Source organism: Falco cherrug, chromosome 7, assembly GCF_023634085.1.
Source record: "Falco cherrug isolate bFalChe1 chromosome 7, bFalChe1.pri, whole genome shotgun sequence".
Classification (NCBI taxonomy): Eukaryota; Metazoa; Chordata; class Aves; order Falconiformes; family Falconidae; genus Falco; species Falco cherrug.
In genome coordinates this window covers 15,050,059-15,066,515 of record NC_073703.1, presented here as the reverse complement: position 1 = coordinate 15,066,515, position 16,457 = coordinate 15,050,059, and the positions used below count along the sequence as shown (strand labels likewise).

At 54.9% G+C, this 16,457-nt stretch overlaps 1 protein-coding gene across 4 annotated transcripts in view; it reads right to left on the bottom strand.

Annotated features, from left to right (window-relative positions):
• The window catches only part of SHC4 (SHC adaptor protein 4), a 39,915-nt gene that overhangs the window by 21,981 nt on the left and 1,477 nt on the right, over positions 1–16,457 (bottom strand). Inside the window, exons 1-2 of one of the 4 annotated variants that reach the window (XM_027801142.2) lie at positions 11,857–13,335; positions 1,199–1,269 (exon numbers count right to left, since the gene is read on the bottom strand). In XM_027801142.2, the coding sequence (XP_027656943.2) occupies positions 1,199–1,269; positions 11,857–12,435 (650 nt within the window). In that variant the 5' untranslated portion in view covers positions 12,436–13,335. Of the gene's footprint in view, positions 1–1,198; positions 1,270–9,513; positions 9,715–11,856; positions 13,336–16,457 lie in introns of those variants that run through there. The other 3 variants (XM_005436257.3, XM_055716675.1, XM_055716677.1) reach the window with 3 other exon arrangements.

Genomic DNA, 16,457 nt, shown 5'->3' with positions numbered 1-16,457 from the left:
GAACACTTGAGGAAGCAAAAGAGCATCTGTAAATCATCTGCCAGCAGGAAGGAAGAGTTGGGCAGGCGCAGGAAGCCTCAACCACACTCATCAGCGTGAACCATGCCAGAAAAATAGCTGAGGGGAGGAGGGAATGTGCCAAATGTGCCTAAGGCCAGGCCAAAATGCTCTGCACCCACCCCAGCCCTCCAAAAAGCCTTTGGAGGTGCTGGGATGCCAGGTGGCTGCGGGGCTGCCTGGCAGAGCACTAGTCCTGGCTGCTGGACCCTGAGTACATCCCAGCAGCACATGGTGCTCTGAGCTGGGAACAGGGTGCTTATTTTGAAAACTCAAACACTCCTGCACTGACTGACTCACAAGAACAAAGATAAAAATAAACTGGGCTTTTCTGTTCCTGACACGACATTTCGGCAACGCCACAGGTGCATATATCAATGAAATACACCCAGCAACTAGCAACAATCTACAACAGAAGTTGCAAACTTCTCAAATGGCCACAAAATATTTAATGTTTAAACCACATTCAGTTGTATTTGAGAGCAAAACACTCATCTTTTTCTGATTTGCAGCCTGGAACCGTAGGCCTGCAGGCCAGTTGGAAATGGCTGTATTTCAACATGTTCTCCTCGTGACTCCACTTCCAGCAGAGCAGAGCCTGGCCTTGGTGCAGATGGGGTCAAGCAGTGTCACACCTCTGATGAAAATTCACTAGATGACCTTGCTGGATTGAGAGACTGACCGATAGCACAGGTGTGAAGTGGCGTGGCCAAGGGGCCTGCAAGCATCCATCGCCGCCTTGGTCCCCAGCAGCCGCGGCAGCACCAGCAGATATACCCTGTGACCTGGGTGACTGCGCAGGCAGCACCCTGCGTGCACAGCCCGGCTGCTGCCGGCACCCAGCTAGCTGGGGATGTTTGTACTGTGCTACGACTGCAGGGGGAGGCTCTCTGCATCCAGAACAAGAACCAGGAGTGAAATTAGGTCTGTGGCTGAAACAATTCATTTTCCAATGCAAATAGCCTATTGTGATGATCAAATAATTCAAGTCATCGCTTGGGAAAAAAGAACAAAACAAAACAAAACACACAAACTGCTATTCAAAACTGTCTCAGAGCTTGGCACGCACTGTTGGCTTTATACAGAAATTATCACATGGGCTTTTCATTCTTGGGCTGAATTTCAGTTAGACACCACCTACCTGGTGACTTGTGTTCGTGTGCCAAAGTCCAGGGATCTCATTGACTGCAGCACTTCAATACAGCCCATGTACTAGGGAAAACAGAGAGAGAGAGAGAAAGGAGGACTTTAATACCTAGCACAGAGGTAAGAGGAGGCTCACAGAAGGAAACAAATATGATTTCAGTCCACCAAGTATTATGCAGAACCCCAGTCTAACTGGAAAATCAAATCAGCCACCCTGAACCTGCTTCCTAAATAGATCTTATTTTACTGAAAAGTGTAGAGAGAACAATAAAGATACCAGTGGCTTCAACAGCATAGCACAAAAAAAGGTAAAGCACTCTGGGGACACAAAATCCAATCATTCCTTTTTTCCAGTTCTGCTTATCCTCACAGATTAGCCCGTGGCACTGAGATGAGAGGAATACATGAACATTGGAGAGAAATTCCCCGGGAGCAGAGGGGCTCTGGAAGCCCCACGGGACTGATGCACTGAAAGACCCCATGCAGAAGAGCTGCATGTCCCTTCAGAGCAGCGGCAGGTATTACCACACGTGAGGAAAACCACTGGCTCCATGCTGCTGCACATCTGATGACAAATAACCTCTGCAGAAGATGAAAGAGGTAGAGTTGCAATCCCAGCTCATAGCAACAGCTCTTAAGAGCCCGCACTATACACTGACCTGCTTTACATTAGAGGCTGACTCCCACACTTCTGCTGTATGGGGCTGAGCTGGGGGCTTTTCCTATACTCAGTTGGGATTTGCATAAGATTAATTTTCAGAAACATCAAGAATGCGATGGCATGTCAGCCCATAGACCCCTTTGATGTTACATACAAACCTATGAAACCTTTTCATCTCAATGAAGCGTGCTCGGCTAAGTCTATCCACTTCTCCCAAAACATATCTTACTAATTCCTTCAGCTTTTCTGTTGATATCCATCTCTCTGCTGTTGAAGCACTCTGACATCTCCATTTCACAAGGCTGGCATAGGTCTGGGTTTCTCAGTTTGCGCCTCCTCTTCCACAACTAATTCTCCCAGAGGTAAAAGGGGGTTTGGGAGCATCCTGCAGTGCTCATACAGTGCCTGAGGGCTGCAGCGACAACCTGCCTGGGCAGTCCTCTCCTGCAGAAAGTCAAAGCCTCTGGGATACAGCAGACAACCGGGAAATCCCAGGCAGGGACATGCATGCTCTGTCCTCTTGTTCTGAAAGAACGGCGGAAGCACTCTCTGTCCAGAGAAAGGGACAGTATTTACCTCCTCTGCCTCACTTTGCCTGTGAATTGATTTTTCTGCTGGGTCATTCAGAGGCAGTTGGATTGAGGTATCTGTTTCAGCTTTGGAGACTTTCAGAAATTAATGTGTGTGTTAAAAAGAGAACATTATACGCGCAGTCAAGCAGGGATTCCACAATTGTATTATCCCTATTTTGGTTTCTTTCCAGATAGCAATGTAACCCCTGGGAGAACTCCAGAATTAGGTCAGAGACCTGGAAAGACATCAATAAGAATCTGAAGGGTTAGCAGAACTGCTTCCCTAATGAACATTTAATGACTTGGAGAGCTATCTTACTTGTTAAAGACATTCCTGCTTAATGAGAACAAAGCAAACGTGGAAAATACGTCTAGAGCCTCAGCTTGTAGCTCAGTGGTGACCTCTGATCCTATAGTATAAGGTCAAGCATCCTGTGAGCTGGTGGCTGCTCCTCTATCCTTGAAAAAAGAAAGATTTAGAGGAGCAGGTGAGTCATATGTTGATAAGTGAGTCCCCATTGCATCCTGAACAGATGCGTGGGAAGCTACTCTAAGCAAAGATGAAAAATCAATATTAGGTTTTTGCATAAGTGACCCTAAGTGAAGCTGAACTTATCAATGATTCACAAAAGACTTTTTTTTTTTTTTCTCTTTAAAAGCCTGAGTAGGGAAGTGCATTAACATGGCACCTCACTGCATCTCTCATTTATTTTAGCTGCCGTTGGTTATCTAAACCAGCATAGCTAGTAATGGCTGAACCTTCACATCTCAGTAGGAGGGTACAGAGAACCAGCAGAACCTTGGGCAGGAGGACACCGCTGGAATGGGACAGAGGGAGTCAGGGTCACAGAGCTGGGGAGAAGCCCATGGAGCACATAAAAGGACAACGGGATACCAGAAGCCTATTCCAAAAAACAAAAGACACTCTCCAAGGAAGAAAAAACAATTAACAAATAAACAAGGAGAAGATTAACTCCTCCATAGCTGAGTCCAAGAAGCAGCATGACTGGTGTGTGAGAGAAAGGGGAAGGCAGGAGAGAAGGGCAATGCCTGTCTCAGAGACCTCTCCTGCGCCCAGACTCCAGTGCAGGTGGTGCCCCTGCTCCCCAGCCTGTATACCCCAAGCAGCAGCTCCCACAGAAAGCTAGTGGGCTTGTCCAGGGATGCAGGGCCGAGGCCAGCTCCCACCTTCCTGCTGCAGGGAGGGTTAAGCTAAAGCATCGGCAGGGCAGCAGCCACGCGTGCCCACCTGCAATGCCCCAGCAGAGGAAGCCACACAGCACACAGCCCTGCCCCAGCCCAGGCTCTCCACCGGCTGTTTTCGTAACGTGACAACAGCAATATTGAGGGCGCAAAGGTAGTGTCCAAGGAAGGGGGGTTCATCTTCCGAAGCCCCACAAAGAGGAGCACGGCTCAGCTTCACTGAGCTTCTAGGGGAAGCTGGGGGGAAGCTGGACACAGGCACAAGGGTGCTGTAACCAGCCTCGGGCCACAAGTATAGATACAACTGCAGAATCCAGCTACCTATAGAAAAATATAATGCCAACACTGAAACAAGCCCAGTGCTAAAGACCTGACATTGCCACTGAAAGTGGATGCTGAGCCCACTGATCTGTCAGCAGCACGATGGAGAACTCTTGCCAGGGTGAGCAACAGCTCTCAGAAGGGAGAGACTCACTGGCCCCTGCTGGAAAGGGAACGGCTCCTCTAAGGACGTGCACAAGGCTGTCCCCTGTCTCCCTGCAAAGGGCTGGGGAGAGTGTTGGCACTGGGGGCTGCTTCGACTCTCGGTGTTTGAATCTGGAGGGTGATCTGGGGCTGGCTGCTGTCTCCCCATGCCGCCAGGGATGCTGAGCCCACTGATCTGTCAGCAGCAGGATGGAGAACTCCTGCCAGGGTGAGCAACAGCTCTCAGGACAGAAAGGAGGAGAGGTGGGGAGGTAGGGGGAGAGAAGGGCAGTTACTGACCATGCACATCTTTTCACATCTATTTACAAGAGATGATGGAGAGTGACTGCAAACAGGATGAGGGACCGTGTAGGAGGAGACGTGCAGGCACTAGGAAGGGCCCATGTGAATAAGCTTTTCAGGCACCCTCTAATCCAGACCCATTTCATTCCCTGCCATAACACAGTTGCTCCAGCTCCAGCTTGAATGACAGCCAGTGATTCACCCGCAGGAATCATAGAATCATTGAATTGTTTAGGTTGGAAAAGACCTTTAAGATCATCAAGTCCAACCATTTAACCCAACACTGCCAAGCCCACCACTAAAACATGTCCCTGAGCACTGCATCTATGCGTCTTCTAAATACCTGCAGGGACGGTGACTCCACCTCACCCCTGGGCAGCCTGTGCCAGTGCCTGACCACCCTTCCAGCGAAGACATTTTTCCTAATCTCCAATCTAAGCCTCCCCTGGTGCAACTTGAGGCCGGTTCCTCTTGTCCTGTCACTTGTGACCTGGGGGAAGAGACCGACCCCCCTTGCTGCAGCCCCTTGCAGCAGCTGTGGGGAGCGATGAGGTCCCCCCTGAGCCCCCTCCTCTCCAGGCTGAACCCCCCCAGCCCCCCAGCTGCTCCCCGTGGTTCTTGTGCCCCAGCCCCTTCCCCAGCCCCTGCCCGGCTCTGGACACGCTGCAGCCCCTCAGTGTCCCCCCTGCAGTGAGGGCCCAGCGCTGACCCCAGGATTCGAGGGGCGGCCGCACCAGTGCCCAGCGCAGGGGGACGGTCACTGCCCCGGCCCCGCTGGCCACGCTGTGTCTGACACAAGCCGGGCGCTGCTGGCCTCCTTGGCCACCCGGGCACACGGGAGGCTCATGCCCAGCCGGCCCAGGCAGCCCCCCAGGCCCTTTTGTACCCTGGATGTGACCCCGTCCCGCCGCTCCCTGGGCCCGGCGGCGTTTTACCCCGGGCAGAGCCCCCGGCCCGGCCAGGAGCAGCCGGGCTCTCCGGGAGAGGCTGTGGGAGACGCTGCCGGAGGCTTTGCCGAGGCCCAGGCAGACGCCACCCACAGCCTTTCCCTCAGCCCCCAGCGGGTCACCCCGTCACAGAGGAGGTCAGACCCATCAGGCAGGACCTGCTTTCCATAACCCCGCGCTGGCTGGGCCCGATCCCCGGCTGTCCCGCATGTGCTGGGTGATGGCGCTCGGGGTGACCTGCTCCACGGCCTCCCCTGGCACCAGGTCAGGCTGGCAGGGCTGTAGTTCCCTGGATCCTCCTTCCTGCCCTGCCTGTGGATGGGCACCATTTTTGCCACCCTCCAGCCAGCTGGGGCCTCCCCGCTCAGCCAGGGCTCCTGATCCGTGATGGAGAGTGGCTGGGTGCTCCAGCCCCCTCCAGATGATCTCCTCTGCCAGATCCCACCCAGCCCCACAGATTGGTGCGTGTCTGAATGGTGTAGCAGGTCACTGACCGTTTCCCCTTGGCACTACTTTAACAAAGTGCTTTTGAAGTGAGGGGAAATTTCTAAGCTGCCCCCCACCCTTGTTCCTTGCAGACAAGGGCTGCCCGGGCTGGGTGCTGCCCCACATCAGGGCACAGCTCTCTGCCATGCAGCATAGGTGGCTGCAGAGCAGCAGGAAAGTTTTGCTTTAATTTGCTTGAATAATTCACCTCTAGCTTGCAAGGGACCCAGTGAGAAGGGAGACTGGGCAGAAGAGAGCAGCAGCCACCGGCACGTGGCAGGACGACTGCACTGGAGTTGCAAGGACACAAGCCTCTGCCTTTTACACTAAGGAAAAATAATTTGCACTAAGGAAAAATTAGTTTTGCCTGTAAAGGCAGCGGTGCTGCTCTCCCTGTGCTGGCTGCCAGCCTTGGGAACATGCTCTCACGTGTTGCAACACCTGATTTTAGATCCCCCGGCTTCTGCCCTGGCAGGAAGGTGAAGCACTGGCCTTCCTCCATGGACAGCGCCAGGAGCCAGGAAGGGGCGTGGGGAAGGAGCAATACACAGATCACTGTAGTTTTGATGGAGTTTTCTCAGCCCTTCCTTAGACACTGCCTGTGGTGGCTTTGGAGTCGAAAAGCCACTGTGTCCACTGGAAAGCAGAGACCACGGCAGCTATCCTGGCAGCAGCGCTGCGCTCCTGTCCGCTCGCAGGCTGCACCATGCTGCTGAGCAGCCGGTTGGCTTGGCAGCTCATCCTGCAACACGCAGCAGCCTTTTACCGGGCTGGGGTCTGTGCTATGTAACACCACTAGCAGCCACCAGTCAGGCTGCTAATGAAGAGCTTTGGCCCATGTTTGCACCTTGCAGGAGATTCAATCAGCTCATTCCTCAGCTTGAACTGTGCTGGCTTCCTCCAGCAAACACCAACCCCTTCCAGAGCTGAAAGCAAAGCCGGCAGAGCTTGTCCCCCATCCCCAGGGGCAGTGGAGAGGCAAAAGCAGCCCATGGCAGCAGCCATGCACCGCTGCAGGCGTGGGTACCCCTGGGGCACCTGCGAGAGAGCAACAAACCGAGGCCAAACGGGCTGAAAAACAGACGGGACACTTTCAAGGAAGAAAAAAGCCCATTACAATAAAGCCCAGCAGTGGTTCATCAGGGCTGGCCTAAATCTCCTCATGTGCTTGTTCTGCTCTCAACTTCCTCCCCGTAGCAGCAGCGGTGCAGAACGATGGGCTTGGTCTGCCCCACTCCTCCTGCCCACACACATGGCCTCTTCCCTAAGGGGCAGCGAGCCATGGCTTCTTGTGACGGAGAACAGCTTCTGATAAACAGAAATCTTTGTGGGAAAGTCTGGCCCTTTCCTTCACAGGTTTTCCATTTTAAAATACATTTTGAGAAAAAGCCAGGGAAAAGTTTGTAAATAGACCGACACACATTTTTCTTTCCTTTTTAGTTTTGTGCTGGAGACCCACTTTCTTCAGCACTCAGAAAGTGCTGGTACTCAGCGCTCAGGTACTCAGGCCAGGGCTCCAACAGAACTGGTTCAAAACTGCCCTGTCCCTGTGCTCCCGGCTGTGACAAAGCAAACAGCCTGAAAACATGTGAGTCTTTTAAGAAGCAATCACCCAGAGAAGCGCGTGGGCCTTGGAGGCAGTGCCGGCTGCGGAGGGGAGCTGCCACGTGGGACAAGGCGAGCACCCATAGGTGCTGCGGGGCTGCCACACACCCCGTCCCCCTACGCCCGGTGGAGCAAGTGCCACCCCAGCACCCTACAGTCCTGAGCCCCCGGCTTATGTCTCACAGCTATGGCTCTGAAGCCATGAATCACCAGAGCCCATCTCCTTCCTGCAAGAGCCCCAGCTCTACGTACACGTGTAGTTAGTTATTTATGACAAGTGATGCAGAGCAGCAGTGCGGTGTCAGGGTGCTGTATGCCGGGGAGGTGGCTGCAGCTGAAATACCGCAATTATTTCCCTGCCCTGAGCACAGAAGAGGGGCTGGTGGCTCCTTGGGACTGTGAAAGGGCTGCCCTGAATGCCCTCTTCCCACACAGAGGCAGGGAGCAGCTGCTCCAGGCTGACCTGTTGCAGCCTCTATGGACAACAGCAGGACTGCGCAGGGGGCAGCTGCCCACATGCACTCTTTCAGGGCGTACTTAATGGCATATTGAACTCCTGTGTTAGAAGCAGTCTGGCCTCTTTTACTCTAGAGATAAGCAACTGATTTTATATATATATGTTGGCATGTATCTATAGATATATGCCATCAAACTCCTAGCAGAGGATCAACCTGTTTATTCGTAAAATTCCTTGAAGACCAAGGATGCTGCAAACAACCTGTACCATATTATTTCATTACAACATCATTATACTTTAAAATATCTGGCAATAGCATTTCCCTTCCATATTTTAGTAAAATAGCACATTTTTAAACCAATCTGAACACCATTTCTCAAAGACTTTGCATTATTGATTTAAGCCCTGCCACAGACCCTTACTCCCTGTAACACCATCCCGTTGATTCTCCCTGGTCTCAGAGGGGCCACTGGTGCAGGGGAGTGCCGAAAACCGAGTCTTGCCCTCCCGCTCAGAAGCAGCCATGCCCCTGGCACTCCCCACTGAGCAAGAGGAAGGACAGCAAGTGTCTCCTGGAATATTCCTCAGGCTCATCACAGCCGTAACGAACACCAGCAGGAGACCAGAGTGCCGTGGCTGCTATGGGCACCATTTAGAGACAAGCTCAGCTCCAGATGGGTGGCACTGTGGCAAGGCACAAAATGGGTAGAATGTGAACAAGGACAAGGTAAAGATCCATCTTCTAATTCCTACAGCGAACTGCATACAAAGTATGTTTTAAAACGTAACAGTGTGGGTATCAGAGCTGTCCGGGCTCCTGTTAAAATATTATATTTGGGCTTTTTGTTATTTGCATAAGCATCTCGGGGGAATAGGTGTTTTATGGGTCTCGGCTTCCTCACCAGAGCCCGGGTGACATATAGCCATGACACAAGTGTCCTGTTACCACTAGTCACATGCAGCCACAGCTACCTCCCAGGGAGACACAATGAGCCCAGCATCGCATCGTCTTAAACCAACCCCAGAAAGGCAATTTCTGCCTCACTCCACTCCATAGGAGACAGCGTCTGTCCAAAGACATTTCATTACCTCACCATATTATTGCCTTTCTAAAATAACTGGATTTTCTCCACATAAGTGCAAAATCCTCTTGACTCCAATTAAGTTTTTAAGGCCAAAGACCTCCAGCAGCAGACCCCATAATGCAGACCCAACCCTTCTCCTAAAACGGTCTCTACAGAGATCCCAAGGATCCCATTCCCTACCCAACAGGGCAGAAGAAGCTGCATGGGGCAGCGGGTGCCTCCAAACACCAAAGGAGGGAAAGCGAGGGCGAGGGGGTGAGGATTGGGAAGACTGGGTAAGGTTTGGGAGCAGCTCCCACAGCTGCCTGGCCCCTCAGCCTCTCAGCCCCACTTTGCCTCCAGGTGAGACCACCCCTCCGCACCGCACTCCTGCCATGCTGCAGCCCTGCGCCCCTGGCCGCATCCCAGCCCATCTGAGGCTTCACCCCCAGCTCCCAGGGAAGCCTTGTGGTCCCTGGGGAAATGAGCACCTTGCCTGTGCTCTGGTGCTGAAGCCCCAAAACCTCCAGGCTGCTTATTTACTGACCTGCTTGTTATTGAAGGAGCTGGCTGAAAAAACACCAAGAGTTTGGCCAGGACACGTCAGTAATGCTCTTGCAGCTCCTCTGGGGCTGGCTCCTGCAGGGAGCAACAGCAGTCGGAAGGTGCAGGAAAAATGCAGGGAAACAACATTTCCCTGTTGCAAAGGCTCCCACAAGTGATCCCCATTCATTCCCCATGAAATGGGGTGACTTCCAGAAAGTCTCCAGCAGAGAACCACGCTGTAAATACAACCTGGGAAGCAGCAGAAGAGGACAAGCCCTTCACACGACTTTCCTGTCAAGTCCTTCTCTTTTTTTGCTTTTTTTTCTGCCTTTCTTGCTCATGTGCTCCCCAGCAGACGACACCTCAGTGCCTCTGCTCTCAGCCCTGGGCCACAACAGAAACCCGGGAAATTCCGCCTGCGCTTCATCTTCTCCTGCCCATGTCAGAAACCAAGTACTTTAAGTGTGCTTCAGGCATCAGCATGTCAGCATCTGAATCTCTATAGGTACCTCAAAGCCTTCATCACGAGTTCCACTGCATTGGGCACTGCTCAAACCGCAGCACACAAGGCAGATCCTGCGCGGCAGGTGCTGGGCAACACGATGCCATCCACCAGCGCAGGCCCAGCAGCAGGCTGGCCAAAAGCGTAGCACCTGGAGCTGCAGTGGCCCTTGCACTGTCACTGTTAAGTCACACTCTGCACGCTCAGCCATCTATTTTAGCAGCTTGCTGCTGTCAAAACCTCAACTGCTCACTTTAGCATGAGAATTTAAAGGCAAGTAAACAAAAGGGCACGTATCAGCATGATGAAACAGGGCATCCCCTGCCTCTACCTGCTGCACCCCAGGTGAATGCCCTGGGGGCTCCTGCGGCTCCACTCACATCGGCTGCTGCAGTGCTGGGGTACCATCACCTTTCAGCCAACGTCCCATCAATCCAGCTGTGCTACCACTGCTGGATGCCAGGTGGGCATCTCATTCCTGCCTGGGGAAAGGTGAACATGGCTATTTCCCCATGTTGCTTTTCTACCCTCTGACTTGCCCACCCTTCCTGCTGCATTTGCAAAGGGACTGATTGATTTATCTTGGCCTTGCACCTTCCTTTAGACTTTCCTGCTTGTGAAACACCACGTTGGGAGACACAAATTTTGCACAGCTTTTTTACTCTCACATTTCGATACCTCCTGCACACCAAACTGAGAGCTTACAAACACACGCGTGCACCCTCAGCACCCTTGCCTGCAGCCCACCAGAAGGATCAGATGCTGGTTAAGAAACCCTTGTACAGCTTGCTCCTGCAGTCCCCCTCGCATGTCAGGGACAGGCATGACGGCTGCGAGAGCTACAGGAGCCCCTGGCCAGCCCAGCCATTACAGGAGTATTTCTGAAGCAGGTTTAGCCCATTTTCTCTGCCATTCCCCTGTGGTCTGCACTGGCTCCCTCCATGCAAGCAGCAGGCAGTTTTTTCCCAGGAGTGCTTTTGACAGATGAAGCGTAAGCACTTAAATGTGCAGGGTCAGAGGTTCAGAGCGTAAAGAAGGAAGCAAACAGCTAGCAAATGACAGGGTCTGGCCACAGAGATGTAAAGTCCAGAGAGGAAAAGAAAATTAGGAAACTCCCAGGTGTGGCAGGGGTGGAGGGAGTGAAAGCACCGAGGCCAGGAGGCATGGTCCCCTCTCCGCCACTGACTGTTAATTAGAAGACGATACCCACCAACCCCAGTCCACAACATGAAAAATACCCAGGAAGGCTATTTCAGGGTGTCTTCTGAAGAAATAGGCAGGGTTTACTGTATGTCATAGTTACCAAGAAAATCCGACACAGTCCTGTAACATCGAAGGAAGAGGGTGGAATTTGCATCCTGCCCGGTCACCTCCCAGGGCAGGAGGCACAGAGGAGAGGTTCTCCAGGCAGCAGCAGCGGTCCCAGCACCTCTCACACACCCTCCGTGACAAATATGTCAGCAGCACGGGCCAGCATGCACCTAGTCCCTGGGAGCTGCTCCGCGAGGGTTGGGAAGCCCTCTCCATGGGCCTCCTTCTGCCTCCAACACACATTTCAAGCCAAAGCAACCCCTGTTTGAACTGCAGATCAGCTGCACTCCTCAGAGAGTCTAGAGGCAGTCTTTGGGAAAGAGATGTTGTGTTACCTCTGGGAGTGGCTGTGGTCCTTTTAACTCCCTCCATTCGCCACCACAGCCCTACGTATGTCAGGAGACAAGAAATGTACGGGAGAAGTCAGTGGTTTGGGGCACCGACTCTATGAGTGGGAGCATGTAGGTCACCCTGCAGCCACCTGAGCAGTTTGCTTTGTCAGAGAATGGGAACCCTGTGAGAAGTACTCACCCGCACGCCGTAGGTTGCTGCCGGCTCCCCCACGCTTTCACCGCTCTGCGTGAGGCTCCTGTCCTGCCTGCCCGCAGAAGTGGCCCCCTCGGCTCCCCGCACGACGCAGTCCCCTGCCGGCTTTGGGGTTAGGGCCAGCTTGTCCAGGTCCGGCTGTGGGTAAGAGGCCGACAGGCAGCTGATCTCAGGCGAGGTTGGGCTGCTCGGGATGGTAACGCACTCCGTGAGTTTAACTCGTGGCACCTCTTTCGTTCCCAGACAGAAGCTTTTCAGCCCCGGCAGGTTTGATGGGTTGGCGAGTTTAATGTTAGCCATGCGGGGGATCAGCGTGCACAGCGTGGTGCAGGTGTCCTGTGGCCCCAGGGAGACATCTTCTGTCAGCAAATTAGGTGTCGAAGAGTGGGAAGAGGAGGACGAACCTTTGATATTTAAAGACGTATTTTGCGCACCTTCATCTAGGGATGTTATCGAATCATTCCTGAATCGGCTGTACTTAGCCCTGTGCAGCATCCCTTGATGTCTGAATAACCCTACATACAGGACGTGTCCACCCAGGCTCTGCTGGCTGCGTTCTCTCATAGCCTTGGCAGTGCCGTCACTGGGTACTCTCGCATAAATTGGCTCTTGTAGATAAATTATATGAAAATCAAGTCACACAATTTTTAAAACCAGAAACCTATCGGATATTGTTGCCGACTCCCTCTTGAGTGGTTTATTTTCCTCAATGGACAAGGCTTAAACCTGCATAGACATCTGGTATTTTGTAAGCAGCAGTAAAAGCAGCATCAACGGTAGAGCAGCTCAAGCTGTGCCGCTACCCAAACCTGCCTGCATCCCTGCCTCAAGCCAGGCAAGAAAGCCCACCTAGCTCCCAAGACTCACAGTCGTGGCATCGTTAACCGCGGAGTCCTGGCTGCGGCAAAAGCTCAAGCATATTCCACACAAAGCAGAGCAAGATCGCGACGAGCTCAAACACGTTTTCAGGCCGGCAGGAACCCCGCGAGGTACGCAGCTCTCCGCGTTTCCATCGCCGGCTGCCCCGAAGGCGAGAAGCATCCCCACGCTGCCCCCCGCCAGGCACCGCACCGGTGTCAGGGTCACACCGAACCGCCCCGGCAGCTCCCGGCGCCGGTATCGCTAATTCTGGCTGGAAAGCCCGTCGGCACCGTAATCCAGAAGCAGCTGGATGTGCCTGCGCCCCCGGCGCCGCTTCCCGCAGAGCCGCGGGGCAGCCGCTGCGCAGCGCCCGAGCCGCCCCCGCCGCGCCGGGCCCCGCCGCAGCCCCGGCCGCCGCCGCCGCTTTTATGAATGAAGTTTTTGTGAATGAGGCTCGGCGCGTGCAGGCGGGCAGCGCCGTGAATGGCGCTCGGCGGGCGGCCGCGGCCCGGCGGCCCCCGGGGTGCGCCTTGCAGCCAATCGCCGCCCGCCGCCGGCTCACGCGCCCTCAGCGCGTGGGGAGCGGGGCGGGGGCCGCGGCCGGCGTCCCCCCGGGGCCCCTCTGCCCCCCCGGGGTCCCGGCGTCCCCCCGGGGCCCCCCCCCGCCGCAGCGCGCGGCCCCGGACCCCACCCCCCCCGGGCCGCCTCCGCACGGGCAGAGCCGGGGGCTGGGGTTCAGGGGGCGCCGCCGCGCCCCCGGGCTGCCCGCCCGCCACAGCGGGGAGGTCGGGCTTGTCCCAGCGCCCCCGGCCGCGGCCCCGGCAGGGGAGCCCCTCTGGCGCGGCGGGTACCGCGGGCAGCAGTCGGGGCCGCCGGGTTTACCGTGCCCCCGAAAACACCGGTGCTCCCCGCAGGAGCCACCCTCGGTTCCCCGCCGGGCCTCGACGCGCGGGGCGGCGCGGGGGGCGACAGAGCCAGGGGGAGGGGAGGGCGGGCTGGGGGCCCCGAGCGTGCGCTGCCATCCTCCCGGTGGCACCGGGTGGCAGCGGCCTCCCCCCCCCGCGGCTCGGTGCTGGCAGGCGGCGGCGGCTGAGGAGGGGCGGCGGGCTGCCCTGCCTGTGGCGGGGGGAGAGGGGAAACCACGGGCGGAGGCTCCGCGCAGCCCTTGCGCTGGTTTCTCCGCCGTGCGGAGGCCGGTACTCGGCCTGAAAGGCGCCCCAGTTGCCACAGTGCATCGCGGGGGAAACCCGGGCCAGGCTCTGCTGGCGACAGCGGCGGCTTTTGAAGCCACCCTTTTGGGGAGGTAGCTCACACTGCCCGCAACGTCAAACCCAAAGGCAAAACCTGGACCAGCGGCGAGTTACAGAGTGACTAATTTCTCATGACGCTTTAATGATGGCTTTGAGCACAAAAGGATAGGAAATCTTCAGAAGTGATTAGCAGCACTAGGGGTTGTACGTGAAGCCAGAAACTCTTAGCACAAACGTTTTTCTGTCTTAACTCTTTCATGTCAACACCACACTGGAACACAACCCCATCACGGCTGGAAGAAGCCATGGTGCCCTCACTGGCGAAGAGAAGGGACCCGGGATGCGCCAGCTGTGCGTATCCTAAAGGGGACAGCAAGGACCAGTATGCTGATGCCCCAGGCTCCTGTCCCAGGCAACCTCCCTGATTCCTCTTTTTACTGCTGCAAAAACCATGCAACCAGACAAAGCAAATCTCTTTCCAGCCAGATCAGCCTTACCGTCCTTCCCACCTCTTCTCTGAGCACACAGCGAGGCAATTCCTGCCTCACAGCAGCCCCTCGCCGCAGATGACGACACCAGGAAAGGGTGGTTTGGTGATTGGGATGCTCCCCCACGCTTTAGCTCCAGTAGGGACCAGTTCATGGCCATGGACTACCTCTGGCCCATGCTGGCCTTCATCTCCTGAGCCCTTCTTCCAGCTCCTCCTTCCTCAGGAGGAAGGCAATCCAAGGAATTCCTTAGCTGTGTGAGGGAGAAAAGGGGCAGGCGGGGCCCTGCAGGAGCTGCAGCCCCCACTGTGTCCTACTGCAGCTGACAGGGCTGGCAGGTGAAAAGGGGTAACAGGACTGGCTTTAAACCTGGCTGGTGAAAGGGAACGTTTTCCAGAAAAATAAGCAATAATGCAACAGCCTGTCCTTCACGAATCACCCAAGAGCTGTGTCTGGAGCCCTGCATGCCACCAGCACCTGCGGCCCCATGGCCAAAGCACTGTTGACCTCCCAGGTGCCGGGGGGCTCAGGGGGGCTTTCCCAGAGAGGCGAGGGAGGCTGGTACATTAACCAGCACTCCTGGGCTCACAGGCACCAGCGAGTGCGATTACCGTGTGGGAAGTGAAGAATAGCTGGTGTTTTACAGCACGTTCCAGAGAAAAATGAGATTGCGACAAGCTCTGCTTTCAGCAGCGATCAAGAAATACAAGCTCAAGAGCAGAATCCAGCAAAGAGCGGCATTGTCCAAGGAATAGTAGCCATTGTGGGGAGGGGGCGGAGGGAGAAGAAAAATGCCATGCCTTTGTAAATTAAAAAGCTTTTTTTCTCAAGGCTAAAAACAAGATTTCTGTTTAAGATACTGGGAAATCGGCCTCTAATCAGCACAAAGAACAAAGCTCCTTTAAGCACTGGTGAAACCGAGCCTACAGTCTTGAATGCTGCCTAAAAGGAGCCTGTGTTTCTTGCTCACAGCTTGAGTTCCCTGTTGCCCGCAGTGCTCAGAGCCCGGGGAGCTGCCCTAGCTCGCTGCCCACCCACCCGCCCACCGCTGCGCTGGCAAGAGACAGGGAAAAGTCCTTTTGCCCCTCACATGGCTGGTGACATGTGACTGTGTGTGCTGCCAAAGGCCACACCGTACGTGTGCTCTCAGGCTACATGGGAATGCCCTTCTGGTGCAGTCGGGAGCTGAAACCTCCCTTCACTATGTTACAAGCCCCCTCGCACCCAGACCCTCCATCACACCCTGTTCACAGCCCCACATGGTCTCTCAACCTCAAATATACTGCATGAAAAACTGATGCGAGCAGTCCACAGTCATGTCACGTCACAGGGAGCAGGAGCTTTAGCAGGCATAACCACATCAATAGGGCAGCACCGTGACATGGGACCCAGCTACAGCCACCTCCAACACCCCTCTAAGAGAGCTGCAGAGAAGGCAGCAGCCACAGCCTTTGCGGCAGGAGCAAGCAGTGCCAGCCCAGAGCCCCAGGAACCCCCGGACACCCTTGGGAGCAACAGAATTTCAGGCTGGGGTTGTGGGATGGCAGCTCTAGCAGGCAGTTAATGCCACCACACCACCCTCTCCTTGCAGCCCAGGGGCCAGGGAAAGCAGACGCCGTGACATGCACATGGTGCTCACTGGCAACAGGAGAGCTCAAGGCAAATTGGGGACCAATTTAGATGAGAGCAGCCAGCTCAGCAGTCTTGCACCAGGAGGGTGTGTGGGCAGCTTGGGGAGCAAAGCTGTTGGCCACCCACAGAGCACATCCAAAAAGCAGTTGCACTCTTGCAGGAGCCCGGAGGAAGGAGGAATCTACTATGCGCTTCTTGCAACCAGCACAACAGAGCTCAGCGCTCCTGTTAGAACACGGAGTAAACAGGGGATTTTTTCCCTTGTATAAATAGCAACAGCAGAGTTAATTCACGCTAAGGTGCACTGAGCTCATCTGCCTTCCTTCCTTCCTCATTGATACGCCTGGCTGACGCT